Raw genomic sequence first — 27,584 nt, 5'->3', positions numbered from 1 at the left:
GTGGGAGGGAGGGGAGGGTGGGTGATGGATATTGAGGAGGGCACCTTTTGGGATGAGCACTGGGTGCTGTATGGAAACCAATTTGACAATAAATTTCATATATTAAAAAAAAAAGATTTCCACAACTTTTCATCATTTACTTGGATATGATTTCAAACAGAATTTACAGTTTCTTCATCATTTAATTCACTATCCTCATTATCTTTATTAAAATTATGTTCCTGTGAAGGCAGACCAATCAACTCTCATTATGGTGGTATAATCGATCAAGACTGCTTTTTGTACAGTTATCAACCGAAGCATTTAACATATTGTGGAAAAATATAAAATTTTATTGACTTTAAAACGTATAGCTCAGTGGCCTTATTCACATTGTATGCCATTACCATCACCACCTTCCATCTCCAGAACTCTCTCATCCCAGAGGGAAACTCTGTCCCCATTAAATAATAACTCCCCATTCCTCCCTCCCCTAATCCCTTATAACCACTGTTGTGTTTCTGCTTCCATGACTTTGACTCTTCTACATATCTTCTTGCTATCAGCTTGCCAAGTGCTTGCCAATATTGTTGAATTTTTCAGAAAACCGATTCTGGGTTTCATTGGTATTTTTTTCCTCCTTTTATTGAGGGGTTTTCTATTCTCTAGTTCCTTTGCCTGTGCCCTAATCTTCATTAGTTCCTTCCTTCTGCTGATTTGGGATTTGGTTTTTCTTCTCTTTCTGGTCCTTGGAGGCATAAAGTGGGGGTTGCTGATTTGCGACCTTTATTCTATTTTAATGTAGGAGTTTATGCTGTAAGCCACCCTTTTAGCACTGCTTTTGCAACATTCCATTTGGGGTCTGTTGTGTGTTTTATTTATTTATTTATTTATTTTTCATTTCTCTCCAGCTAGCTTCTAACTTCTGCTCCTGAACTCCTTGGTGAAGTTTTCACTTCAGTTCTCGTATTCTTCAGCTCCAGTTTCCGTCTGGCTCTTTTCCACAGTTTTTATCTCTTGGTGATATTTTCATTTTTCTCATGCATCATTTTCCTTGGTTTGTTGTTTATTTGTGTTCTCTTTGAGACTATTGAGCATCTATCTTTAAAATAATTATATTGAATTCTTTGTCTGCTAATTCACAAATCTGCATTTCTTCAGTGGTAGTTTCGGGAGATGAACTTTGTTCCTTTGGCTCATGTTTTCCCAGTTTCTTGGCATATCTTGTGAATTTGAGTTGAAATGTGGGCTTTTGGAAAAACAGCTACTTCTCCCAGTCTTTACTGGCTTCATGACGGGGAAGATCTTCGGCAATCTGCCCTGTTAGAGATTCTGCGGACCTTTTCAAGCTTTAATGGGGACGTAGTTTCTCTGAACTGGTGCGTGGATTTTCTCAGTTAAGAGGTTTGCCTGCTTCTTCTCTGGAGCCTGTAAACACTTGCTCCCCCTGGTGTTTGTCTGAGATGCTACAATCCCCCTACAGCTCTATAAGTTAGTGTTTGTTTCTCAGGGGCCCCAAGATGGCCCCCAGACCGCCATTCCCAGCAGGGCTCTAAATCACACCAGATGGAAAACATTCCTCGGCCATCTCTGAAAGCCAGAATGTAATACCCATGGTCCACTCCTCTCCTTTCATCCAAGGAGAAAGTGGAGTTAGGAAGGAATCCTCTGATCATGCCACACAGGGCCAGGGATGGGGAGTGACTAGGACAGGAAAAATATCAAAACCTTGCCTGATCACTTTTCTGTAACTCTTCTTGACTTTGTGCTTTTCCAGGTGCTGCAGCCTCTCTACTGGTTTCTCATAATGGCTATTTGATCTATATATTATTGTCTCCTCGGAGGAATGGAGGAAACTCAGGGATTTCTATTCTGCTACCTGGCTAATTTAACTCTTTTGATAATTCTCACCATCAAATCATGAATCTTCTTGGGGAAATTTCTTGAGTTTTAATACACCAGCAATCATATCTCTTGAGAAGACAAATTCCCTGCTGAAAAATTCTACCATTCTTCATATTGCCCTCTTTTTCTGCAATGCTCTGTTAAAAGCAGCCTTCATCTGAGCATTCCTTAGACTGTAGATGAGAGGGTTCAGCAATGGGTTGAAGGGTGGTGAAACAGGGTAAGGATTTTCTGCTGCTCCTCACGTTGACTATTGTCTGGGACCAAGTCAACCATCATGGCTATGCCAAAGTAGACTCCAACCACACAGAAGTGGGAGGAGCAGGTGGAAAAGGCTTTTCTGCGCCCCTCCTTTGTCTGGATCTTCAGGATGGCCCAGAGGATGCGCACGTAGCAGATCAACACTGGGGAGAGGGGCCCAACTAAGATAAACACACCACCAGCAAAGACAAAAACTTCATTGATCCAAGTATCACCACAGGCCACTTTGAGGACAGATAGGATTTCCCACAAGAAGTGGTTCACCTCCTGGGGCCCAGAGAAAGTCAACCTTAGAGAGAGAATTACATGTACTAGGGCTAGGGAAAATCCACATGCCCAGATAGCGATGACCAGGAGCATGCACACTGTCCAGTTCATGATGACAGTGTACTGGGGCGGATGGCAGATTGCCACGAACCTGTCATAGGCCATCACTACCAAAATCAGGCACTCTTCACCAGCACAAGTCACAAACAAAACTATCTGTATAGCGCACGAGACAAAGGAGATAGTTTTTTTGTGCTTCACTAGGTTTTCCAGCATATTGGGCGAACTGCTGGAAGCATAGCATATGTCAATGATAGCCAGATGTGTAAGGAAGAAATACATGGGGGAATGCAGTCTGAGGTCTAGCCAAATGAGTCCCAAGATCACGCCATTTGCCAGCAGGTTGAAGATATATAACAGGGAGAAGACACAGGAGAGGAGCACTTCAGTGTCTTTACTGAGCTGGAATCCCACCAGAATGATTTCTGGTCCATGATTGGTTGCCCCCCCCCATTCCTTGATGAGAGTTTATCAAGGACTGAAGTGTGATAGAAAGGTCAGAGCTGGATATGAATGAAAATTGAAGTTATTTACTCAGAGGAAAGGAAAGTTATGAACTCAGAGGAAGCTTTTATGCCTGTCCCTACTTTACTTTTTCTTGTCCAATGTTTTAGTTTAAAATTTTTATTCAGGTAAGTATCCAAAAATTAAAACAATATGATTATATATAGTTTACCAAATAGTTTTAAAGTTTGCCTCATCAATTATTTTTTTTTCCCTATGTACACATTTTTCCCCCTTGGCCATGTAAGAGTAAAATGTAGGCGTAATGCCAATTTGTCCCTTCATTTTTTTCTAAGACAAGGACATTCATATTCAGGATAAGTAACCAAAATCAGGAGATGTAACATTAGCATGATTCTCTATTCTAGATACAGCATTTTCTGCCCCTCTGGTCCAAGATGCAATCTTGCACACATTGCATCTCCTCTAATATGAAATAATCACTCAGTCTTTCCCTTGAAATTGATATTTTTGAAGGATACACACCAGTTGTTTATGTCTCTCAACTTGGGTTTTCCATTTATTGCCCCTTTTTAGTTCAAAATATAAATTTCTAATAAGATATGAAAAGTGTCCTTAATGGCTTCCATTAATATACAGGTAATGTTAATTTGTCCCAATACTGGTGGTACAACATGGATCTTGGTTAAGGTGGAGTCTTCAAGTTATCTCCAGCATAAAATTATTACTCCACAATTTAAAGCACTTTCTCACTTCTGGCGTCCTAAATTGTTCTAGCCTCAAGTTGTTTATTTCCCACTTCAGCTTGAAATAAGTTATTTCACTAAAAAGATCTAGTTCCTTTTAGTGAAGAATCTTATTTTCCAAAAAAAATCTGATTTTATTGGATCTTTAACAATATTTTTATCATGATTATTGCCAAATTTCTAGTATCCTCGTTTAATTAGTAGAGCATATAATTTGACACGCAAACTGTTAAGGGGATGATAAATTCTTAAACTTACTTGTTTAATCCTAATACATCTTTACAGACTTCCTTTGGAGAGCCAAATCTATTTTACTAAATTAACATTAAGATTAAAGAAAATGATCTTGATATGATACAGTGGTTTATTTTGGGCAAAAGGATACTTTTACTCTTATTTAAAATTTTTTGTTTTTCTTTATATTTAGACAATCATAGATTCTTGGGAATTTTAGATTCACAGATTAGTTTCAACAGCCTGATACAATCTGTGAATGAAGACACACCTCATATGAAATTTTGACCTCAAGTTTTTCAAAGTGTCTTAGGAAAACATGAAATTTAATGAAAGACTAAAGAGATAATACTGGGAAACATGGCCAAAAGTGATCATTGTTAATAATTTTCATAGAGTGTTTCATTACTTACTGTACATAGAATTTCATATATAATTAAAAATTAAACAGTGTTATTTCTTTTAGAATCAGTTCATGTAAAGTCCCCACGACAAAATACTTTTCTGGAGCATACGTTGCCAGCTGCATACTATTTTATCTTTTAACTGATTTAATATATTACCTTCTAACTATATTGCATGCAATAGAAATTATGGCCCATGCTGACTCCATTTCATACATAAATTTTTTGTACCTTTTGTTATTTTCCCATAATAGATTCATAGACACGAAAGTTCTCAGTCAAATCTATCTCTGTCATCATCTTTCTGTCTAAAAAGCAAACAAGCAGGAGAAAAGAAATTCAGACATATTATCATCAGAAGAAATCACTTGGGAGGAAAGAATCTCTAACTGAATCATCATGACTAATCTCAAACTCACCTTTCCTAAGGGCCCCCACATCAGCTTTTCAGCTTCTATTATGCTCTCAAGTTTTTATACAATTTAGTCCAACCTGGTGTAAAATGTACTTCCTCTGGTTCGTTCTTAGGTCACCTTCATATTAAATACCAAGACGGAGTAAGACTAGTTACTAGAAAGTGAGATTTTATGAAGGTTAAGTATAATCTGATGACAATGTATGTAACCTCTGGTGTACTGGGTTAAATCTGTCTTTCTTAGTTGATTACAGCTGAGGGCTGTCTATCCTCCAATTTCAGGGAGCTGATTACAATGGACACCTGTCTCTTACTGCCGAAATAATTCCATGTGGAAGTAATTATCCTAACACCAACTATTCATCATTTCCTTCCTAGACATCTTTTTACATTTTAACACCAAAAGACACACATTTCTTTGTTTCCATCTATTGGTTTTTCTTAATTCTAGTTTGTGGCTCAACAGGTACTCCTGTTTCCTAGATGAATGACAACATGGAATGAGTTACTATTTGAGGCCAATATCATCCATTACACAGAAATGTCTTTACCTTTACAGTCATTCAAGTTAAAAAATATTTAATGTGAGGGTCATTTGGAAGATGGCAGTGTAGGAGGATGCTGGGCTCACCTCATCCTGCTGATCACTTAGATTCCACCCACATCTGCCTAAATAACCCAGAAAACCACCAGAAGACTAGCAGAATGGACTCTCTGGAGCCAAGTGTAGACAAGAGGCCCACAGAAGAGGGTAGGAAGGGCGGAGAGGCAGTGCACACTACACGGACTGGCGGGAGGGAGCCAGGGCGGTGGGGGGGCAGCCAGCCTACCCAGCAAGGCAGAGCCCCCAAGTCTGGCTTGCAAAAGTGGAGGGGCCAGATGGAGGGTGTTCTGACAGCAGTGGGACTTAACATCTAGAATGTTATAAGTCAACAGCTCTGTTCGGACAGCAGGAGGGTGAGAGGACACTGGGAGGGAGAGATGTTGAGCCCTGGAAGACAGAGCTCAGCTCGGTGGGGAACAAAGGCATGGGGAAGCACCATCTCCCTCGCCCATCCCCCAGCCGAAATCCCAAAAGGAACCAGTTCCGGTCACGGAACTTGCTTGCACTGCACAAACACCTAACACTGTGCTTCTCTGGATCCATCCCTCTGACGGGTCTGCCTCCCTCCCGGTGCCACAGAGCCTCTCCCAAAGCCAGACCACTGAAGGCAAAAAGAGCTGAGTCTACCCCTCCTGCCCCCGTGCACCTTGCGGATCCACCCCAGCTAATACGCCAGATCCCATAGAAGCATCACCACAAGCCTGGCAGGGTGCAAGTAGCCCAGATGGGGCCACACCACTCCACAGTGATTCCTGCCCCTGGGAGAGGGGAAGATAAGGTACACACCAGTCTGACTGTGGCCCCAGTGGTGGGCTGGGGGCAGACATGGGGTCTGACTGTGGCCCTGACCACCAACACAAGTTACTCCACACAGCACAAGGGAAAAGCCCTGCAGTTCCATGCCACTCCAGGGACTATCCAAAAAGACAAAATGGAAGAATTCTCCTCAAAAGAAACCCCAGGAAGTAGCAACAACTAACAAATTGATCAAAAACGATTTAAGCAGTGTAATGGAACATGAGTTTAAAATAATAGTCATAAAATTAATCACTGGGCTTGAAAAAAGTATAGAGGACAGCAGACAATCTACTGCTACAGAGATCAAAGGACTAAGAAACAGTCAGGAGGAGGTAAAAATGCTATAAATGAGGTGCAAAATAAAATAGAGGCGACCACAGCTCGGATTGAAGAGGCAGAGGAGAGAATAGGTGAATTAGAAGATAAAATTATGGAAAAGAGGAAGCTGAGAAAAAGAGAGATAAAAAAATCCAGGAGTATGAGGGGAGACTTAGAGAACTAAGTGATGTGATGAAACGCAATAATATCCATAGAATAGGGATTCCAGAGGAGGAAGAGAGAGAGAAAGGGGCTGAAGGTGTACTTGAAGAAATCATAGCTGAGAACTTCCCTGATCTGGGGAAGGAAAAAGGCATTGAAATCCAAGAGGCACAGAGAACTCCCTTCAGACATAACTTGAATCGATCTTCTGCAGGACATATCATAGTGAAACTGGAAAAATACAAGGATAAAGAGAAAATTCTGAAAGCAGCTAGGGATAAACATGCTCTAACATATAAAGAGAGACCCATAAGACTAATGGCAGACCTATCCACTGAAACTTGGCAGGCCAGAAAGGAATGGCAGGAAATCTTCAATGTGATGAACAGAAAAAAATAAGCAGCCAAGAATCCTCTATCCAGCAAGTCTGTCGTTCGGAATAGAAGGAGAGATAAAGGTCTTCCCAAACAAACAAAAACTGAAGGAATTCATCACCACTAAACCAGCCCTACAAGAGATCCTAAGGGGGATACTGTGAAACAAAGTACCAGAGACATCACTACAAGCATGAAACCTACAGACATCACAATGATTCTAAACACATATCTCTATAACAACACTGAATGTAAATGGACTAAATGCGCCAACCGAAAGACATATTGTATCAGAATGGATAAAAAAAAAAACAAGACCAATCTATTTGCTGTCTACAAGAGATTCACTTTAGACCTGAGGACACCTTCAGACTGAAAGTGAGGGGATGGAGAACTATTTATCATGCTACTGAAAGTCAAAAGAGAGCTGAAGTAGCCATACTTATATCAGACAAACTAGACTTTAAATTAAAGGCTGTAACAAGAGATGAAGAAGGGCATGATATAATAGTTACAGGGTCTATCCACCAGGAAGAGCTAATAATTATAAATGTCTAAGCGCTGAATACAGGAGCCCCCAAATATATAAAACAATTACTCACAAACATAAGGAACCTTATTGATAAGAATGTGGTAATTGCAGGGGACTTTAATACTCCATTTACAACAATGGATAGACCATCTAGGTGGTCTAGATGTCAATAAAGAAAAAAGGGTCCTGAATGATACATTGGATCAGATGTACTTGACATATTTAGAACTCTGCATCCCAAAGCAACAGAATATACTTTCTTCACGAGTCCACATGGAACATTCTCCAAGATAGATCACATACTAGGTCACAAAACAGCCCTTCATAAGTATAAAAGAATTGAGATCATACCATGCACACTTTCAGACCACAATGCTATGAAGCTTGAAATCAACCACAGAAAAAAGTCTGGAAAACCTCCAAAAACATGGAGGTTAAAGAACACCCTACTAAAGAATGAATGGGTCAACCAGGCAATTAGAGAAGAAACTAAAAAATATATAGAAACAAACAAAAATGAAAATACAACAATCCAAATACTTTGGGATGCAGCAAAGGCAGTCCTGAGAGGAAAATACTTTGCAGTCCAGGCCTATCTCAAGAAACAAGAAAAATCCCAAATACAAAACCTAACAGCACACCTAAAGGAAATAGAAGCAGAGCAGCAAAGACACCCCAAACCCAGCAGCAGAAGAGAAATAACAAAGGTCAGAGCAGAAATAAACAATATAGACTCTAAAAAAACTGTAGAGCAGATCAATGAAACCAAGAGTTGGTTTTTTGAAAAAATGAACAAAATTGATAAACTTCTAGCCAGGCTTCTCAAAAAGAAAAGGGAGATGACCCAAATAGATAAAATCATGAATGAAAATGGAATTATTACAACCAATCTCTCAGAAATACAAGCAATTATCAGGGAATACTATGAAAAATTATATGCCAACAAATTGGACAACCTGGAAGAAATGGACAAATTCATAAGCACCCACACACTTCCAAAACTCAAACAGGAAGAAATAGAAAACTTGAACAGACCCATAACCAGCGAAGAAATTGAATCAGTTATCAAAAATCTCCCAACAAATAAGAGTCCCAGGCTTCCCAGGGGAATTCTACCAGACATTTAAAGCAGAGATAATACCCATCCTTCTCAAGCTGTTCCAAAAAGTAGAAAGGGAAGGAAAACTTCCAGACTCATTCTAGGAAGCCAGCATTACTTTGATTCCTAAACCAGACAGAGACCCAGTAAAAAAAGAGAACTACAGGCCAATATCCCTGATGAATATGGATGCAAAAATTCTCAATAAGATACTAGCAAATCGAATTCAACGGCATATAAAAAGAATTATTCACCATGACCAAGTGGGATTCATTCCTGGGCTGCAGGGCTGGTTCAACATTTGCAAATCAATCAATGTGATACATCACATTTATAAAAGAAAATATAAGAACCATATGATCCTGTCAATTGATGCAGAAAAAGCATTTGACAAAATTCACCATCCGTTCTTAATAAAAACCCTCGAGAAAGTCGGGGTAGAAGGAACATACTTAAACATCACAAAAGCCATTTATGAAGATCCCACAGCTAATATCATCCTCAATGGGGAAAAACTGAGAGCTTGCCCCCTGAGATCAGGAACACGACAGGGATGTCCACTCTCACCGCTGTTGTTTAACATAGTGCTGGAAGTGCTAGCATCAGCAATCAGACAACAAAAGGAAATCAAAGGCATCAAAATTGGCAAAGATGAAGTCAAGCTTTCGCTTTTTGCAGATGACATCATATTATACCTGGAAAACCCAATAGACTCCACCAAAAGTCTGCTAGAACTGATACATGAATTCAGCAAAGTCGCAGGATACAAAATCAATGTACAGAAATCAGTTGCATTTTTATACACCAATAATGAAGCAAAAGAAAGAGAAATAAGGAAACTGATCCCATTCACAATTGCACCAAGAAGCATAAAATACTTAGGAACAAACCTAACCAAAGATGTAAAAGATCTGTATGCTGAGAACTATAGAGAGCTTATGAAGGAAATTGAAGAAGATACAAAGAAATGGAAAAACCTTCCCTGTTCATGGATTGGAAGAATAAATATTGTCAAAATGTCAATACTACCCAAAGCTATCTACACATTCAATGCAATCCCAATGAAAATTGCACCAACATTCTTCTCGAAGCTAGAACAAGCAATCCTAAAATATTTATGGAACCACAAAAGACCCCAAATAGCCAAAGTAATTTTGAAGAAGACTGAAGTGAGAGGCATCACAATCCTAGACTTTAGCCTCTACTACAAAGCTGTAACCATCAAGACACCATGGTATTGGCAAAAAAAAAAAAAAAAAAAAAAAAAAACCAAAAAACAAACAAAAACAAAACAACAACAAAAAACAGACACATAGACCAATGGAATAGAATAGAAACCCCAGAGTTAGACCCACAAAAGTGTGGCCAACTAATCTTTGACAAAGCAGGAAAGAACATCCAATGAAAAAAAGACAGTCTGTTTAGCAAATGGTGCTGGGAGAACTGGACAGCAACATCCAGAAGGATGAAACTAGACCACTTTCTCACACCATTCACAAAAATAAACTCAAAATGGATAAAGGACCTGAATGTGAGACAGGAAACCATCAAAACCTTAGAGGAGAAATCAGGAAAAGACCTCTCTGACCTCAGCCGTAGCAATCTCTTACTCGACACATCCCCAAAGGCAAGGGAATTAAAAGCAAAAGTGAATTACTGGGACCTTATGAAGATAAAAAGCTTCTGCACAGCAAAGGAAACAACCAACAAAACTAAAAGGCAACCAACGGAATGGGAAAAGATATTTGCAAATGACATATCGGACAAAGGGCTAGTATCCAAAATCTATAAAGAGCTCACCAAACTCCACACCCGAAAAACAAATAACCCAGTGAAGAAATGGGCAGAAAACATGAATAGACACTTCTCTAAAGAAGACATCCGGATGGCCAACAGGCACATGAAAAGATGTTCAACGTTGCTCCTTATCAGGGAAATACAAATCAAAACCACACTCAGATGTCATCTCACACCAGTCAGAATGGCTAAAATGAACAAATCAGTAAACTATAGATGCTGGAGAGGATGTGGAGAAACGGGAACCCTCTTGCACTGTTGGTGGGAATGCAAATTGGTGCAGCCGCTCTGAAAAACAGTGTGGAGGTTCCTCAAAAATTTAAAAATAGATCTACCCTATGACCCAGCAATAGCACTGCTAGGAATTTCCCCAAGGGATACAGGAGTGCTGATGCATAGGGGCACTTGTACCCCAATGTTTATAGCAACACTCTCAACAATAGCCAAATTATGGAAAGAGCCTAAATGTCCATCAACTGATGAATGGATAAAGAAATTGTGGTTTATATACAAAATGGAATACTACGTGGCAATGAGAAAGAATGAATATGCCTTTTTGTAGCAACGTGGATGGAACTGGAGAGTGTTATGCTAAATGAAATAAGCCATACAGAGTAAGACAGATACCATATGGTTTCACTCTTATGTGGATCCTGAGAAACTTAACAGAAACCCATGGGGGAGGGGAAGGAAAAAAAAAGTTAGAGAGGGAGGGAGCCAAAACATAAGACACTCTTAAAAACTGAGAATAAACTGAGGGTTGATGGGGGGTGGGAGGGAGGGGAGGGTGGGTGATGGGTATTGAGGAGGGCACCTGTTGGGATGAGCACTGGGTGTTGTATGGAAACCAGTTTGACAATAAATTTCATATTAAAAATAAATAAAATATGTACTTAAAAATGAAAGAAAAAGAAAAAAATATTTAATGTAATCAACACCACACATCTTTGATGTTGCAAAACTGTGATAAGACTTTTACCATACATGGCCACAGTGTATTTTCTATAAAACATATTTCCAGATAATGGGAGATAAATCTCTTGAGGGATGATGGATAGAGTTTTAATTCCTATTTTTTGACTTTCTTTTATGATTATAGAATTAGTAACAAAAATATTCTGGAAATTATTCTATATATAATTACTATTATATATCTCTGGGGAATGCCTTTTATAATAGCTGGTATCATTCTTGAAACAGACATTCAAATATTTGTTAAATGGAAGAAAGAATTCATATACATGCACACACATCAGGTCGCATATTGACATTACACTGTTCTACATAGATTTGTAAATATCTCAAAGATCATAGACCTCAAAAAGATACCAAAAATTACAGTATCAAAACTCTCAAAATTCTTCTAGTTTTATGAATTCATGCTTTACTAATTTGTCTATCTCTATATAAGACAAAGCATCTTCTGTCTACTGAGCAAGACATGAATTCCACTTTACTAGAAAGTTCAAAATTAGAATTTAATCATTTGAAAACTGCTCTTACAAAAAATGCCATGAATGATCCATGTAATTTTAATGCAGTGTTTCTATAGGGTACATCGGAATAATCTTTGAAGGTGTAGACAATAGTGTATCTGCAGAGACTATGGCAATGCCAAAGTGAGTTAATGTCTTGCACCTATTTGAAGTGATGCTTAGAACCAAGTTTCAGGCAAATAGCTTTATTGAAAGATTTACAGAAAATAAAATAACCTAAGAAAGAAACACAAAGACACATGTGACAGTATTTTGAGCCTTTGAAAAAACATCAGTCTACAGGAGGCCTCAAGTATGAAGATACTTTTAAAAATAGTGAAAATATAGTAAATCTTTTAAGTAATGCAGCAGTGAAATAGAGAAGATTTCAAGATAGCCTAAATGCAATCTCCCCTTCCCAATAGAGAATAAGTTAACAGCAGCTCAGAAAAGGAAGGTCCTGGTGGTCAGTATGAGCAATTCTCCCTCTGCCTGGGTAATCCTGCAACTGAGTTAGGGAACTTTACGCTACTTCTCCAACTTTAGCTGAAGGTATTGGCACTTATTCTATCCCGTTTTGCGGTAGGATAAATACTTGTATCCAGCATAGTAATTTCTGAGCCTAATAATTATTAACATTGAGTGATAGCTTGAGAATATTACAATAAGAAATAACTATGTGGCAAGCTCACCTCTTACACTGTTTTGGTGAGAAGACTTTCTGCAACTGTTACTAGAATTTTGCTTTCCAGATACTCTGTCAATATCTTCTCCAGTATCAGTTAGTAGAAGGTCATTTTATTCTTTTGGCTCCATCAAAGCCTTATCCAGGGGAGATCCCTGCACGTGAAGCCTCTCCTACTTCCAGATCTCTTCCTAAACAATAGAGTTAGCCTAACGTGGAGCCCACCATTCAACCACACTGGGAAGTGAAGAGAAAGCTACTGAGGGACTACACGGCCCCTGTCACAACTCAGCGGGCAGAAGTTCCTGGAGCTGGGTGGGGGTGGAAACTGGTCATCTAGTGCACCTGTCTGCCAGGTAACTTTGAGTTAGGAGGGACTCAGGATATTTCACTGAGGAATATCATTCTTTTCCACATAGCCAGGCTTCCACCTTGTCCCACTTCAACTACCGTCCTAAAAACCATCCCACGGTGCCAATAAATCTCTCCAGTACGCAGATATAAGCACTGGATATTCCTCAGGAATCTTTCACCAAAAGAAGACCCTTCAGAAGTAAGTTACATAAGATGCTGTAGAAGCTGCAGAGGAGAAATCTCAGACTCATGAGACCTTCATTACAATTGCTGATAGCTTTGCAATAGAATATGAAGTTCTAATTAAACCTCTAGGAATAAAGGTTTTATTTAAATCGGCAAAGAACTCAAATTCCCAGAAGGACCATGAGACATCATATGTCTCTAGCTCTCCCTAAAGAGAAGGGGGGACAATTCCCTGAAACTTCTGTCTCTGGAGGAGAGCAAAGATTTTATCTAGTTGACCTTGGAGGAAATTTCTAGAAAGAGGCAGGGCGCCTCCTAGCATCACACTCTTTATGCTCACAGACTTTGAATATCTCACAAGAAAAAAACCTGAGGGAGATATCACAAATTACAATATTTAAGCCTCCAAAAGGACTATAGCTCTATAAACTCAGGCTTCTCTTCAGACCCCATGAAGGCCCATGGGCAGCCGGGATTTTGATTGTTGATAGGTAGTTTCCATGAATTTGTCAGGGCAAACCCGAGAAGGAATTAATTATTGAGCCCTTATTCTGTTTCTGATAATGTGCCAAATGCTTTATATGGCATATATATATTTAATCTAATCATTTTACAGCCAAGGCGACTGAAGTTTAAATAAACTAAGTCAGCAGTTCCCTAATTGTTAGTCCAGGGACCCCGAGACCCCATGAAATTGTTCATGAGATCAAAATAATTTTTATAATAATTTAAGATATTATTCTTTTTCTACTCTCATTCACTCACGAGGGTGGAATGCGGTTTTTCAAAGGCTACATGACATTTTCTACTTTAAGATTGGCTATAGAAGCAAATACAAAAATCTAGCTGTCCTTGACAAACATTAAAGAATTTTACAAAAAAGAAAAAAATAAGTAAAACAATGTCATCTTTTCACTTTTGGTTTGTTTTAAATATAAATTATCATATGATGAAATTATCTTTTAAGTGACTTAAATGCTTTCAAATTGTTTTAACTCCTATTATGACAAATGCCAACAAATACCCATATAAGTAAAATCTCTTTGGGTCCTCAAGGATATTTACAATTGTAAAGGTATCTTGAAAGCAGACAATTAAAAGGACCATCGCAGTAAAGAACTGTTGACCATCAGCCCAGGCCCAGAGCTGCACTCAAATGACTTCTGTTAGATTCCAAAGCATGTGAGTTTTTTTTATTGCTGCCCTAACAAATTACCCCAAGCGTAGCAGCTTAAAACAACTCTATCTCACAGTTTCCCTGAGTTGGAAGTGCTGGTACAGGATTCTCTGCACACGTCTCACGGACTTCATAGATGGGGGTTGCCTTGGTTTGCAATCTTCACGTGAAATCCAACTCCACTGATGGAGAATGGACCCAATAGTAGAAGAGGCTTCATCATGGCTTCTGTCATGGTTTCCTTCCTATTCCTAGATTGTGGAGTTGTTTTCTCTTTTTCTCATCATTAAAGGATATTGAACCTTGTCAAATGAGTTTTCTCCATCACTTAATCATGTGGTTTTTTTTTCCCTTTGTTCTACAAATATGGTGTATTGCATTGATTGATTTTTGTATTGGGAATAAGGCTGCTTACCAGGAATACCCCCTCACCCCCAAACGTACTGTATGATGTTTTTAAGATGCTCCTGGGTCCAGATTATGATTATTGATAATTTTTCCTATTTATATAGAGATGCAGGTTTCTTTTTTTTTTTTTACTGTCTTTGTCTGACTTTTTTAACAGGGTAATAGTGGCCTCATGGAATAAGTTAGAAGTGCTCCCTCCTCTTCAATATTTGGAAGAGCTTATGAAAGATGGTTATTTTTTTGTTTGTTTGTTTAAACGGCGGTAAAATCTACCAATGAAATTATCTGGTCTGGACTTTCACTGGGAGGTTTTTAAATACTGATTCAATCTCCTTACTAGTTATGGATTTACTCAGATTTCCTATTTCTTCAAATCTTCATGGGTTGTATGTTTTTAGGAATTTTTCTATTTCATCAGATTGTACAATTTTCATGATCCTCTCTTATATTCCTTTTTATTTCTATAAAATCAGTAGTAATTTCCCCTTATTCATTTCTTTTACTTTTTTGTTTATTTTTGAGAGAGACAGAGAGACAGAGAGAGCATGAGCAGGGGAGGGACAGAGAGAGAGACACAGCATCTGAAGAAGGCTCCAGGCTCTGAGCTGTCAGCACAGAGCCCAATGCGGGGCTCAAACTTGCAGACCACGAGATCATGACCTGAGCTGAAGTCGGATGCTTAACTGACTGAGCCACCCAGGACCCCTCCCCACACTCATTTATGATTTTAATACTTTCAATTTTTTTCATTAACCTATCCAAAGTTTTATCAATTTTGTTGATCCTTTCAAAGAACTAACTTCTAATTTCATTCATTTTCTCTATTTTTTCCCCTATTTTCTGCTTCCTTCATCATTTTATTCTTTTTTCTTCCTTTATCTTTTTTATTCTTTCTTCTGGCTTTGGCTTTAGTTTGCTCTTTCTTCTCTAGTTCCTCAAGAGATAATATTAGGTTAGAGATATTTTTTCTTTTTTAATATGTTTATGGCTATAAATTTCCTATGTAGCACCACTCACTATGTAGCCCATAAATTTTGATATACTCTGTTTTCGTTTTCAGTAGTTTCAAGGTATATTTTAACTTCTGTTGTGTTTTCTTCTTTCAGCCAATTTGTTGTTAAAGAGTGTGGTCTCTAATTTACACTTATTTATGATTTTTTTTGTTTTTCCTATTATTATTCATTTCTAGTTTTATTCTATTGCAATCAGGAAAGATGCTTTGCATAATATCAATCCTTTAAATTTATTACAACTTGGTTTTGCTCTACAAAAATTTATATATGAATATTCATAAGATGATTATAATAACTTTTTTTCTAGCTTCCAAGGGAAAAAAATTCTATCTTAGCTTGTTAGAGAAGATTGAAACAAGGGCTTATCTTTTTGCTTGACAATACAATCCATGTAACCACACAAATAGTTATCATAGGAACGTCTATAATTAGTTTTTTAAACGTATGATTTAGGGAAACCTGGGTGTCTCCGTTAGTTAGGTGTCCAACTTGGTTGGTTAGGTGTCTCTTGATTTCAGCTCGGGTCATGATTTCACAGTTCATGAGACTGAGCCCCGTCTTGAGCCCCATGTTATGCTCTGTGCTGGGCATGGAGCCTGCTTAAGATTCTTTCTCTCCCTCTCTCTGCCCCTCCCCCACTATCATGCACATATGTGTGCTCTTTCTCAAAATAAATAAATAAACATTAAAAATGTATTATGTAATTTACCTATTCCTCGAAAAATAAAGTTTTGGGGATGCTTATTTGACAAAAATAATCTGGGCTATGTCTCTGTATAAAATCAGTTTCTAAACTTTTTTTTTTTCAACGTTTTTATTTTATTTTTGGGACAGAGAGAGACAGAGCATGAACGGGCGAGGGGCAGAGAGAGAGGGAGACACAGATTCGGAAACAGGCTCCAGGCTCTGAGCCATCTGCCCAGAGCCCAACGCGGGGCTCGAACTCACGGACGGCAAGATCGTGACCTGGCTGAAGTTGGACGCTTAACTGACTGCGCCACCCAGGTGCCCCTAAAATCAGTTTCTAAAAATAAAAAAAAAATGAGAGTCATAAGCACATTCCCCAAATTTTGTGCTCAATACAGATTTAAAAATCTGTGAACATCAGTTTAACATTTTTTAGTTATTATATGAAATGGTATAAATGACAATTTTTTAAATAGTAATGCAATATATTCTGACAACCAAATATTTTAGTGCTAGAATCCCCAGAATCCTACATATAGCTTTTATATTCATAAACATAAAAATCACCATGTCAAGTTTCTATCGATGTTCAAAATTACCTATCATCTGTGAACATCTTTTCCCATTATGAATTAAATAAATCTAAATATTGATTCTACTTAAAATTCATGTATCTTAGTTTAAGTTCCTCCAGAAGCCACTTCCTCCAGAAGTGGTTTTTAGAAGATAATCCTCTACAAGTAGAGGTGGAAGAAAGGGGGAGAACCAAATAAAGCCTGCCTATAAAGAGTAGGTGATCAAGCCGGCTAAAATTGTAGTAATTGGAGCTTGAACCTAATGGAAAAATCTTGGAGCCAGTGTAGCATATGCTTCTCAGTGTTAAGCTATCTGGAGGTCAAGGAAAGTGAAGTTTCATTGAAGCTGAGCTGATCGACTAAGTAGAATCAGCTATTGGTTGACAGTCTTAGGGTGGATGGACCAAGCATTAGGCTCTCTCTCCTGCCCAATGAGCTAGAAAGTGCCTCTTGGGGCCAGGGAAGTGATCAGACAAAGAAATTCACATGCTGGCCTGTGAGGCCAGGCTTGTGTGCTCTGAAATAGAATAAAAACGTGTTACAGACAGGGTACCCCCAGCACCAGCTACAAAATCCATGCAAAAATTGTGTGATCAACATGCACCCCAATGTTTATAGCAGCACTATCAACAATGACCAAAGTAGGGAAAGAGCCCAAATGGCCATCGATGGATGAATGGATAAAGAAGATGTGGTATAGATATACGATGGAGTATTACTCGGCAATCAAAAAGAATGAAATCTTGCCATTTGCAACTATGTGGTGGAACTAGAGAGTATTATGCTAAGTGAAATTAGTCAGAGAAAGACAAATATCATATGACTTAACTCATATGAGGACTTTAAGATACAAAACAGATGAACATAAGGGAAGGGAAACAAAAATAATATTAAAAAAGGGAGGGAGACAAAACAGGAGAGACTTCAATATGGAGAACAAACAGAGGGTTACTGGAGGGGGTGTGGGAGGGGAGATGGGCTAAAAGGAGATGGGCTAAAGGGCATTAAGGAATCTACTCCTGAAATCATTGTTGCACTATATGCTAACTAACTTGGATGTAAATTAAAAAAAATATGTTAAAATTAAAAAAATCATGTGATCAATATTGAGTTCCATAAAGGGTTTCTCTGATTTCAGAGCCTATGAATATCAATTAACATTATTCAGTTTGTCTTTATTATGTGAATAAAATCATATAAATGAGGATTTTAAAAATTATAGTGTATCACATCACCTTTGAAATCTAAAATGTGATTGGACATCAGGCAGGGGAATAGGTATGATTTTCTGGTTCTAAATTGAAGGAGATAATTCCGGAAAAAAAACCCTATATATTTAATGATTTTTAAAAATAAATATAGTAGCATAGATATTTAACCATAGTTAAGTAAAACTACAGTTTAAAATTTTCATTTCAAAAGTTGGTTTTACCACAAAAGACTCTTAAAACTGAGAATAAACTGAGGGTTGATGGGGGGTGGGAGGGAGGGGAAAGTGGGTGATGGGCATTGAGGAGGGCACCTGTTGGGATGAGCACTGGGTGTACATGGAAACCAATTTGACAATAAATTTCATATTTAAAAAAAAAAGAAAAAGCAAAAAAAGAGTTGGTTTTACTTATACCCAACCTACTAACCCCCATTATATATCTCACACCTAAAGAATTTTATAAAACTCTATTGGCAAAAAAATAAATAAATAAAAAATAAAAATAAAAAAATAAAACTCTGTTGATATTACATTTAATTTTGGGGATGGATACTATCTAATTTTAGCTCATGTAATTCACCATAAATGAGAAAAATATTTCTATGTCTTCAGTATAGATTGAGAAGGATGTGGCAAATCTACATAAAAGAATTAAAGTTTCCAGTTCATTTGCCATGTGAAAAGTGTTCAACAGATTGTCAACAATTAGGAAGGCACATTTAGGATAGTGTATAGATTATATATAATATTCATGCAGTTCATTTTCAGGGGACAAGAAGGAAGGAAGACAGTCACCCTTCAAAACCTGAAACTGCAGAAAAGTCTAATTTTTGTAGCATTGCCACTGGGGTAACACAAATACACTGATTTCAGATAAGCGCCCTGAATAAAATATCAAATGGCAAATACAATCTATTACAGGCACTGATTTACAATTAACTTCTTATAGTGACAACCTTCTGTGTTGTATACCAGGGAGGAGAGGTCAGAGGTTTTTCTATTTAATGATAGCTCATGAGTCCCTCAAGCAATATTGAGTCAGCTCACCAGTAAAAATGATTCTAAGGCTTTCATCTAATTTCAGTGCATATCTTTAACATCCAAAGTTTAGGTAATAATGTTACAGTTAATGCCATTAAACCTTTAAACATGATTAATCTCAACCCAACCATTAAAGCCTGCTGCTTTAATTGTTAGTTCTGGTCTGCCCTTGTATCCTGAGTTGGGACTGCTTGGGGCCTTAGCTACTTAGTTTAATGTGGAATCTTTTCTACACAAATTCCTAAATTTACACATAAGCCAAAATTACAGCTTTTTTTCCTTTTACTAATAGTACCCTGACAACATTTGCCTGATTCTTTGGCTTTCAGAGCATACTTAGACTCTGAGATGGCCATCCGTCTTCACTGTCTCTCTCCAATGCTCCCAATGATCTGGTATTAGCTTCTAAATCCAGCTCTCAAAAAAATTCAATCTCTCCAAAATTTATTCTGCATTTCAGGCATGCTGTCATCATAGATTAAAAGAATACATTTATCACAGTGTATATTATATAAGATTTTACTTTACAGGAGATTCAATTAACGTATTTAAATTTCTACATAATTTTAATATATATTTGGAATTTTTATTTGGGGAAAAAATAAATAGCATCAATTATGATACTATAAAACCATCATTGGAGGGCTTTGTCTTTAATATTCCTACAACTTGTCCCACCCTCCCTCGTGTCTACAGAGAAGTAATCATTCCCTGACTTGCCGTAGAAGTGAAACCCTTCGGTTCTAATTCTCACACCACTTTGGTGGACTCTGATAGCTTAAGCTCAGGTAGGTGCTACCTAGAATGGCATTCTAGTAATTTCCTGTTAGCAGATCATCAATTCTCTCCTTCTACATAGAAAAAGTAGGGTTAACATTGATACGAAAACCCTTTGAGCCTAATTAGTAGTGACTTGAATCTCACGTATAAGAATGTTGAAGATACAGATAAAAATAAATTATTTCAGTTTAGAGGAAGGTGTTAGAAATTCTGTGCCTCATCACATTCCAAGCTCTGACAGGACTCTCTTGATTTTCTTTTGAGTTCTCTAAAATTTTTAAAAATACATTTTCATTTGTTATACTATTTTTTTTTAAAGTGGCTTAAAATAAATGCAAAAAGCATAAAAAACAAAAATATTCCCTGAAGACGTTGCCAAGTACAAACACATGTGAAATAGAGAAATTGTTCCCGTAGTAAGGACTTTTTACCATATTTTCCCCAGCTAGAACTTTCCCCCCACGTGTAGTAAGTGATGATGGTAGTCACATTATCTAGGATCTGACAAAGGGTTTCCCTAGGATGAGGACCATCAAATCAAAAAAGAAGCTATTCTGTCCCCTGCACCAGCTTCAGTCCTGCTAAAAGAAATAATTATGGAATCTTTATCTAATAGCTATGGGATTTCTTCCTGCTACTTATTAACATCTCCCTCCTGGGCAGCAAAGAAAAGGACCCTAATGTTCCTCACTTCTCTGGCTGGAGAATATTCCTAGGATACAGTAGGAACACATGGTTCTCAGCAGAGGAAGAAATGAAATATAGTTCAAGGACAAATGACATAACACCTCTGAGTTCACCATCATTTGTGATGTGAGACAAGAGGATTAGATGGTCTTATGCCCTTTTCAGTTGATACCTTGAGCCACAAACAGCTGGTGCCACCAGCCCCTCCCACAAATGGCCAGAGGGGAATGAAGAGACGTCAGACACCTATCATCATGGGTAGCAAATGGATACTGCTCGGAGTCCCCCAAAATAGTGAGGAAAAATGCATCTTCACAAAAGTGGCCTTTTATCCTTCCCAAACCTATCAGGTTTTATCAGTTCCTGCCAGTTGGCTGCTCTGCTCTTCTGTAAACTATTAACCAATGGATAAATGATGACTTAGACAAACAGAAGTACTATTTCCTGCATTTTCTCAAGTGGGGCTTTCATGTACAGGAACATGCACAGAGATGGGAAAAGGTTGGAGCTGTGTCACCCACTCCTTGAAGCAATTTTGGGGAAATGAGGAGTTTCAGATCCTCTTTCTTCCCTGATCACTGGACAGGATTCAGGGTGCTCAGGAGGCTTCTAGATGTGAGGGCTTTATACTCTGATAACTTAGAACCAACCTATTCCCCAGAGATGTATCTATGGAATCCAGAGAACAAATTACAAAGCATCTTCCCAGCATTCTAGGTCTTCCATACAGGTAGAGTAAAAACCTGCCCCTCACCTCTTGGCTCTCCAGCTTTATTCTCCGTGTGTGTGTGTGTGTGTGTGTGTGTGTGTGTGTGTATACCTGCATGCATCCACTTATGCAGAGAAGGACTCAGAAAGAAGGATGGGTATCTGTGCTAAAGAGAATCTTGGTATAAAAATTTAATAGGTAAGTCATACTTTATTATGTCACCTAGTACAATCCCCAAGGATATGAATGTATTGTGTACTTGATCTTGAAATTTCCTGTCTCCATGTTCTACTTTTGGAAAGTTCATGATGAATGTAAATCCCATGGTGCTTATTAAGGCAGCCTCAAAGGACTCTATTTTCTTTAGGGAATGAACAATCTTTGCCTGCTGAAAAGTGTTAATGTGAGATAATTACCAGGAATATCTATTGCAAATATTAATTTTTATGGAGAAACTCAGGGAGATTGAATCCCAGTCCTTCGGTGCTTTCCTGTCTTTTTTTATTTCAAGCTACTGCCCAAACTTGGTCCCATTTCTTCTCTCTTTTTTTAAGTTTATTTACTTATTTAGAGAGTGAAAGAGAGAACATGAATGGGGGTAGGGCGAAGAAGGAGAGAGAGAATCCTAAGCAGGCTCCACGCGGACAGTGCAGAGCCCAATGCAGGGTTCCATCCCATGAACCGTGAGATCATGACCTGAGCTGAAGTCAAGAGTCAGACACCTAACCAACTGAGCCACCCAGGCACCCCATTTTGTCCTATTTCTACAACATTTCTCCCCCAAATATACATCCTACATTAGAGGGGCTATTGTGCCCTAAGCATTTAGACGTAAATTAAGATGATAAATGGCTTCGCTAGCACCCACACAACTAAGGGAAACACATAGCCATAATGACTCAGATCCCCTTAAATTCATGAGCAATCACATCAGTTTGTCCTGGATGCTACCACAGCTCATCCTGTTTCCTGTTTCCCTAATCTCCTCTCCTCACTAGGTGATTTTTTCCCCCATATTTTCTCTCTTTAAGTCTCCCATGACTTCTCCCATCCACAGTCCCAGCTACTGACTGACAGTGACTGAGGACACAGAAGAATCAAACAGGAACTTGCACAACCCTAACTAACACATTGACGGAGTTCCTGGACCTGCACTTATTCCCAACTCCTCGGCTGTTACTGCGAAGTCACTGGGTTGTCCGTCATGAAGGACAGTCCGCCACTTAGGCCAGGAATCCAGCCCTCCCACCTACTCAAGAACTGTTCTCCCACCATTTGTCTCAAATGCCTTTGCTCCTATTCCTTTAAACATATCTAGTCAAATGTGAGACCGTTTTTCTCACCAATTATCTGGACTTTGCTAAACCCAACAACCGGTTCTCTATCCTTATCTGACTTGACCTGCCAGCAGCATTTAACACAGTCCATTGCTCCCTCTTTGAAACACTCCTTTCCCTTGACTATCATGATATTCTGCACCACCACCACCACGAGTGGAAGTCGAGTTGTCTAATTTGTTTTCTGTGACATTACACAGTCCTTGGTTGACCATAACAGGTAAGCAAGCAGTATAGGGACCCTCAAAGGTGGAAAGACTGTTCACAGTTAGAGGGGGTGATATTTTCTATGGCCAGCAACTTCCTGAAACAAGTGGGTCAATGAGGGGCTGTTCTGGTGGTCATAACGGTCGGTCCTCTTGGGGTTGCTGGATGCCATGGCCAGCAGTACATCACTGGTAGAGGGGCTACTCCAGTGTGGAAAATGACATGAACGAAGTTCTCTGGGGAGGATGAGCAGCCGATGGTCTTGCCATTTAAACAGCAAGAAGACCACTGTGGTGAAAGAAATCATGAGAAATGAAACTTGTGCTTCCAGAAGATGAGCTTTGAGTGTCTAGAATCAGAAAATGGATTTGATAGAAGACAACCTGGGATATCATTTACAGGGTTTTGAAAACAGCAGTGAAGAAAGAACAGGAATTTAAAGAAGGTTCTGAGAGCACCTCATTAAGATAAAGGGACCAAGTGGCTTATAAGCGAGTCATGACTAAGCACAGGGATGTTACTTTGAAAATAATTCTGGCCTTGATGATCCATCTGTTCTTTGCGGGAAAGAAAAACACACTCGTATTTAGGCACTGGAGGAAAACACACAATTTCTGAATACCAGAGACCAGTAGAAAAGTCTGCCCAATCTAATTAGTTGTAAATACAAAGCCAACTCTCTGAATGAAGAGCTTTTACAGGTTAAGAAAAATGCTTTAGCATTACATGCTAAAGAGCCCATTTTATAGAAAATTTTCTGTGCCTCTTTGAGTCCACTAATTTAAAAGCAGCTAAATAGGACAAAGTCTTTAGAAAAGAAATCACTTCTTTTACTACTACAGCCATAAGGTTTATTCAGTATGTGGGTCATTGAGTTTCATTTTCTTAAGTCCACAAATAAGCAGAGATTTAAACCAACTACTTCAAATTTCTGTTCTAGTCACCATGTAAAAGGCATAAGTGATCAACATTACCATCAATGCATTCTGTTCCCCTCCACAAGAAATTCAAACAACCACTCTCTTAGTAAAGTTAAAAACCAAAATCCTCATCTTACGTGAAATACCCACCTTCTCTAGAGGGCATCCTCCAAGTGCTGATGACTTTGAGCCCCCAACGACAGTCTCCTAATTACAACAAAGCCATACTTAGGGTGGCCCCTTGAAGAGCATAAGTTCCACCCTATAAAAAAGGAAGATATTGGAGGAGAGTTTCAAGCACTTACCTTCATTCCCTCCCTCACCCCACTGCAGAGTCAGAGCTGGGCTGGAAATGTAGCCAACGTGGGACAGCTGAGGTTTTCTGTCATTACTCAAGAGATCATGATTGAGGCCACTGGTGACTTTGGACACTGGATGTTTCTCAGGGAAGTCTCCTGATCTGTGATGGCGGCTCCTTTTCTCGAAAGCTCTCACACTCCCCAGTCTTGTCTCTCCCTCTGCACACAGCACCCTCATGCAGCTTCCCTGCCCCTAAACTGCCCCTAAACTCACTGCCCTAATCAAAGGAGCTCAGCCCTCACAGAGATGTAGCTGGCTCTTTGATTGAAACAGGGCTGTTTTCCGCCCATAGAGGCCCACTCGAATCACCTGGAGACCTCAGCAGTTCTGAGACCACAACCTCCAGATCCTGATGATGTGGGTCCAAGGCTGGGTCCTGGCCTTGTGATTTGTAAAAGCTCCCCATGAGAGGTTTATGACCACCAGCTGAGGCTGGGCACCCTGATAAAAACAACTCCAACATGTTAATAGATGTTGCAGGTATTGTGTTGGAGAACGAGGTGTGTGTATTTGTAAAATTAAATTTGTTTCCCGAATAACCTGTAACCACGAGAAACTTTGGGAGGAGAGTTTTGGATACATTCCATCTACAGGAATTAAGTGATAGGGAGAAGGGATGCTTATCACAGGCAGACTGCACTCCTTTCCCTCCCCCTGCGTCTATGGAGCAGGGCTGTGGGGAGGTGGGGCAGGGGGGCTGGGTGTTGGGGAACACCAGTGGGAATTTGGGGCCACGCATAGATCTCTCAGTCTCCTCACTCCTTCCCCTGGAGAAAAGTGCTGCAGCTCAAAAACGTCAAGCGTCTCGACCTTTTCCTGAGAGTCATGAAGAACACTCAACCAATCCTTTTCTCCAGTTTAAATGGATCCAATCCAACCCGCACAAAAGCACCAGTTGGTGGAGATTCAGAAGTGGCTTCTCAGGGTGAGAACCTGATTCTCCCAGGGAATTTCCCACTGAAATACTCCAGGAAAAGTCCTCTTTATCCTCCCCAACATCCCTTTAACATTATATACTCAGCATCCTCCCCTCCAATGGGATTGTCTCTCAACTTCATGGGTTGGGATTATCAGTCTGAGTCCACTCCCCCTCCGGCGGAGGGGTGGGGAGAGCTTTAGGGTTTGGAGATGGAAAGAAAAGTTGTGCCTGGGTTGAAGGTCATGCTGAAAAAATTTTCCATTGAGATTGTTTATCTCATGTGTGATTCCTGGATGGCCACCGTCTGCTCCACCGGGTAACTTAGTAGCAATGCAGATTCTCAGATCTCACTGACATTCACAGAATCAGAAACTCCAGGAGTGGCTCCGGGCAATCAGGGTTTTAACAAACCCTCTAGATGATTCTGGTGCAAGATAAGACGTGAGAACCACAGGCTGTCTCAAGTTTTCTCTGGGTTTCTCCGTTCCAAAGGAAGGAGAGGGAAGAGGGGAGACGGGAGACAGGAGGAAAGAGAGGGAAAGTGATTTTGACCTCACCTGGAGGTTCTATTTCAAACAAGCTGCTTAAAGAGAGGTTGCTGAGTAAACCAAACTCAGTGATGCCTCCTGCTGGTAAAAACATTCTGTAGGAAAAAAAAAAGCAGATACAGTATGAAAATGTCTGGTTAAAGATCACAAAATGAATTAAACATGGAGGCAAGTCCCCAAACTGACAGTCAGCTGAGTCGTAACCCCACATTCCCAGAAAGGCTCTGGAAATACCATGAAAGTCAGTTAGAAAACTGTTCAGAGGCTTATCAGGGTCTCTAATGACATTTCAGGAGAGGTTGTGAATTGCATCTTGCAAAAGTGTTCTGTCTCACAACAGATTTGGGACCACTGTTTTCTCAGCTTCTAATCTCATCTCTTCTCACTAATAAACTTTATGCATTAAAGGAGAAAGGTAATAGGAGATATAGTTTTCTATCCTTGGATTCTAATCCTGACCACGATACCAAGCCCATGGTAGATGTGTTTATTCTGTCATTTATCAATCACTTACACAGTTCCTGCTATGTATTATGCCTGCCCCATGCATCTACAAAAACTAACTCAGTCTACGTGATTACTCGGTGAGGTAGGTACAATTATTATCTCCATTTTGCAGATGATAGAACAGAGACGGGTTAAATAACTAGCCCGGGGTCAACAGCTGGTAAGTGGATTTGAACTCAGGAAGGCTGCCTCTAGAGACCGTGTCCGTAAACTGGTCACTAACTGATCTGCTGTCATTCTGCTTGATTCTCCAGCTGTCAGGTGGGGCCTTGTCAGGGGTCAGATGACATAGTTAACTTTCAAGAAGCTTAACTCCGAAGAGCCCCAGTGGGAAGGAATAAACAGTTCAGGTCATCGAAGCTAGGTCATTTCCTTGTACTGTACCGGGTGCTCACTGCCCACGCGGCCACTTGTCCATCGGCAGGGCAGCCGGCAGTCCCTGGCTGAGCCTCTCCACCGGATCGGAGATGGGCGTGAATCTGCGATTCGCCTTGGTTATTCCAGAAGGTGCCAGAGGAAGGGACCCAGAGGCTCCTCTCCTGACACATGAGGGAGGGGCCCCTGGCCACGTCCGTGCGGCCATCAGCTTGTTGGGTCTCTCCATTATTCCCAAGAGAACAAGGGAACAGCACAGCACAGAAGACATTACTGCCCTCATGTGTTAGAGCTCCTGCCGTTTTCTCGAGGCTTTAGAGGGAATCACCGTCTCAGGCAGTACAAGCAGGGAAGGGTCCACGGGGAGGCCGGGGAACCAGAGAGCCCTGGAGGCTAACGGAGAATAGCGAGCAGGTGTGCTGGCGACAAGCGGCGAGTAGGAGGCTGCTGCCGACCGCGCCCTTTCGTCACGTCGAGAGGCCCGGTGGCGGGACCCTGCTGTTCCAGGCAGAGCTCGAGGGGGAAGGGCCTCACGTCGTCGGGGCAGCGGGACACCACAGGGCTCCGCGAACACCGGGCCCGCGGCTGGGACCAGCCCTGAGTCTCCACGCTTGACCGGGAGGGGGCGGCCTCCGGATGCCGCGTCCCTGAGCGTGTCCCTTTCTCAGGGTGTCTCCCGTCGAGCGCTGCGCTGACGCCCGGCCCGCTGGCAGGCCTTGACCTTCTGGGGCTGAAGGACCCTTTCTTGTCACCGGGGGGCCCTGGCTTTCCGGTTCTTGCCCCAGCCGCGCAGGACACAGGGACGCAGGGGAGAAGGCGTTGGTTCCCGTCGCCCTGACTCGAACCTGGCGCCGGTGTCCGCTCTCTTAACCTCTCGCATCTCTGAGTTCTTGACCTCCGGCTGACCCCCGGGGCTATTTATGGCTTTCATCTGGGGCCGGGGCCGTGTCCAGGTGCTTGTGCCTTCCCTCCTCCGCGCCCTTCTTGCAAGAGGAGTCGGGCCA

The 27,584-nt window shown here is 40.2% G+C and overlaps 1 protein-coding gene across 1 annotated transcript; it reads right to left on the bottom strand.

Moving 5' to 3' along the window:
• Positions 1-1,993: 1,993 nt before the first annotated feature.
• On the bottom strand, positions 1,994-24,408 carry LOC122488354 (olfactory receptor 2A2-like). The gene is given in 5 exon segments (XM_043589650.1): positions 1,994-2,091; positions 2,094-2,628; positions 2,674-2,928; positions 23,046-23,239; positions 24,177-24,408. Coding segments are annotated over 5 exon segments (1,314 nt in total).
• Positions 24,409-27,584: the final 3,176 nt, after the last annotated feature.

This window comes from Prionailurus bengalensis, chromosome A2 (assembly GCF_016509475.1).
Source record: "Prionailurus bengalensis isolate Pbe53 chromosome A2, Fcat_Pben_1.1_paternal_pri, whole genome shotgun sequence".
In the NCBI taxonomy this organism is placed as follows: Eukaryota; Metazoa; Chordata; class Mammalia; order Carnivora; family Felidae; genus Prionailurus; species Prionailurus bengalensis.
This window is presented reverse-complemented; position numbering and strand designations above follow the sequence as displayed.